Source organism: Aplysia californica, unplaced genomic scaffold, assembly GCF_000002075.1.
Source record: "Aplysia californica isolate F4 #8 unplaced genomic scaffold, AplCal3.0 scaffold01212, whole genome shotgun sequence".
NCBI lineage: Eukaryota > Metazoa > Mollusca > Gastropoda > Aplysiida > Aplysiidae > Aplysia > Aplysia californica.
The window spans coordinates 69618-72526 of record NW_004798482.1 but is presented as its reverse complement, the minus strand read 5'-3'; the positions used below and the strand labels follow the sequence as shown (position 1 = coordinate 72526).

General features: G+C 43.5%; 1 protein-coding gene across 4 annotated transcripts in view; it reads right to left on the bottom strand.

Annotated features, from left to right (window-relative positions):
- The window catches only part of LOC101864498 (coiled-coil-helix-coiled-coil-helix domain-containing protein 1), a 17026-nt gene that overhangs the window by 8266 nt on the left and 5851 nt on the right, over positions 1-2909 (bottom strand). For all 4 annotated transcript variants that reach the window (XM_035973419.1, XM_005112229.3, XM_005112228.3 and 1 more), the window contains exon 4: positions 1563-1688. In XM_035973419.1, coding sequence (XP_035829312.1) covers positions 1563-1688 — 126 coding nt within the window. The remainder of the gene's footprint in view (positions 1-1562; positions 1689-2909) is intronic.

Genomic DNA, 2909 nt, shown 5'->3' with positions numbered 1-2909 from the left:
CCCCCCCCTCCTCTCTCTCTTTCCACACACATCTGTCTGCAGTAGATGTCTATGTAACATACACAAACGCAGACAGACCATGGCAAGATTAAATAAACATTTACAGTCATACATTGTCACGATGAGTATCATGAGGACTGCAGAAGAAATCATCCCAATAAACGAACTTTGAACCATGCAGTATAAAAAAATGGTCTTACAGGAACATAATGAATTAAATTTGACGACCATCATTAAAATGGAGAATCAAATTACCGAAATAACCAAGATACACGCAGGGAGCCCACTCTCTTGTAAAGTTGGGCATTTCATAATTAAATCATGAAGGAATTTTACTACTTTTTTCTTTTTAAACAGCTTTCATCCTGCCTATAAACAGCAGTCATTGTGTGTACAAACACCTGTCATCCTGTCGATAAACAGCAGTCATTTTGTGTACAAACAGCTGTCATCCTGCCTATAAACAGCAGTCATTGTGTGTACAAACAGCTGTCATCCTGTCTGTGTTCTTTTCCTTACTCAAACTCATACACAATTCTTCTCATTGTTTTAGTAGAGGTTTTATGGTGCTCGCAACTACATAAGGTCATATGAGCGACAAGGGGTGGATGTCAACAGAGAAGTCCTTACAGGGAATCAGGCTTACTCTGCTCACCTCTCTAGCTTCAACAGCACAAAGTCTGCTTCGACTATCAAGGCACCCCGGAAATAGCGGGTCACAGGAGTGTGACAAAGACACAAAAGACGTAGAGGAAAATGACGATAGTAAGGATTAGGAAAGAAAAAGTAGCCGTCACCTGTGGTAGTTCAGGCATAGTTATGAGCATGACATTGATGAATCAGCCCATTTACCATTACAATTCTACAGTGGATAAGAACATGGTTAATGTCCCCCTTTTGGGAATGGCCCAAAGACACTTCAGTCAGCAGCTCCGCCCCTGGGGTGGGGGTGATTCTTCTCAGACCTCGACAAAACCGTAATCTTGTATTATAAAATCCTAGACCGTGCACTCTACTGAAGGAGAGATACCAGTCTCACCCTCCAACCACCCTCTTGACAGAGGAAAAACAATGAAGGGAAAGAACAGAAGAAGGAAAGCTTCCAGAGGTACCCTCCAACCACCCACTCGACAGAGAAAAAACTTTACTTTTACTTTCACTTTTATCCTCCGCTTATACCCTTTTGGGTGTCGCAGGAAGAAAGAAACGTCTCTCTGCCACCAGCCGGAGAACTTGGGTCAGGGGGATAGAGAAAAAAAAATGAAGGGAAAGAACAGAAAGAAGAGAGCTACTGCTGGCACCCTCCAACAACCCACTAGGAAGGGAAAACACTTAAGGGAAGGAACAGAAGACGGAGCGAGTTCACAGGGGCACCCACCAACCACCCACTCGACAGAAAGAAACAATGAAGGGGAAAAAATGAAAGAAGAGAGAGCTACAAGAGAAACCCTCCAACCACCTGCTAAAAGGAGAAAAACAATGAAACGAAAAAAAGAAAAAAAAAACAGAGGGAGGGAGAGAAAGGGCTCCCAGAGGCACCCTCCAACCACCCACTATCTCACCTGTAGGTTGGACTCTGGCTGTGGGTACTTTGCCAACATCTCATTCACCTGGCTGCTGGGTCTGAACCGAGAACCTTTCATGGGCATACCCTTGGCTGCTAACTCTCGGATCTGCTGCTGGGATGCCTGTGGAAAAAACAAAAAATTCCATGTCCTATTTGTAAGAACAACTAACATTTATAATGAAAGACGATTGTGGGAGGACACTTGGGGGGGGGTTTCGGTTTGGTAAGTGTTTTACGGCGCTTGCAACTGCATAAGGTCATATGAGCGCGCGGGACACACCTAACATTTTCATTCGGAAGGAAATTTTGAACTTTGCTCCGGAGGCAGTCGAAGCCTAGTCTTATCGATTTTGGACCACCAAGGGATCTTTAACGTGCGCAGCTTGCACACGGGACCTCCAAGATTTTTCACTCTTGTCTGAGAAGGCTAGGTGTAGATCTTTCCTACCAGAAGAACAGGGGTATGGCTGAAAGACAGCAGAAAATAGGAGCCAAGGAGAAGCAGTGGAAAGGTTGCAGAAAGAGGGATGACACTGACACAATGCTCATCTAACCAACACCCGTTAACCCCTTTCACCACCATGCCGTGAAAGGATGTTTTAGCCAACCTGCAGTGAAGGGGTTAAACAGATGGTATGTATGAGCATTTTTTCACAAGCGGTAAACACGTTTTAAATGTTTTGAGTAAAGAGACACACATTGACAGGATGACGGCCATTTGATACTGAGAAAAAGAATCAGTCCTATTGTGCTAAAATGGTAGGGTTTTTTTTTAAAGGAAGTGTTTTACGGCACTTGCAACACAATAAGGTCATATAAGTGCCGATTAGCTTTTGCCTCTCCAAGAAGAAAAAACTGGCCGTCCCCAACTGGTTCAAAATGAATCAAATTGGCAGTGTGTAGCGGGTATAAGGACGGAACGGGACCACAAAAAGTGGGTAAAAAGTCAACTGGTCTTTCAAGAGCAGAGCTAAACGTGGTTATGCATAATAAGGGAAACAACTGGCATTTACAGACTATACTGATAAACTACACTGTTACTTCCCTTGATATGACGAGACTGGAGAAGGCATAAATTTTAACTAGTTTTCTATTTTTCAATGAAAATGTCTTTCTTATTACCAACGGTATTGTACACGTTTTGTAAGACTTACAGTATTTATCATGAACTGAATATGGGTGGTTGGCGGGAGACGGCAAGGATTTGGGGGGAGGGGGAGGGGTGGAAATTGTCTTACTCTCTTACAAGACACAAATCATTTATTGTAAGTTGTAAGGATAGGGCACTTGGATAAGTGGAGAAAGAGAGAGAGAGAGAGTGAGAGAGAGAGAGAGAGAGAGA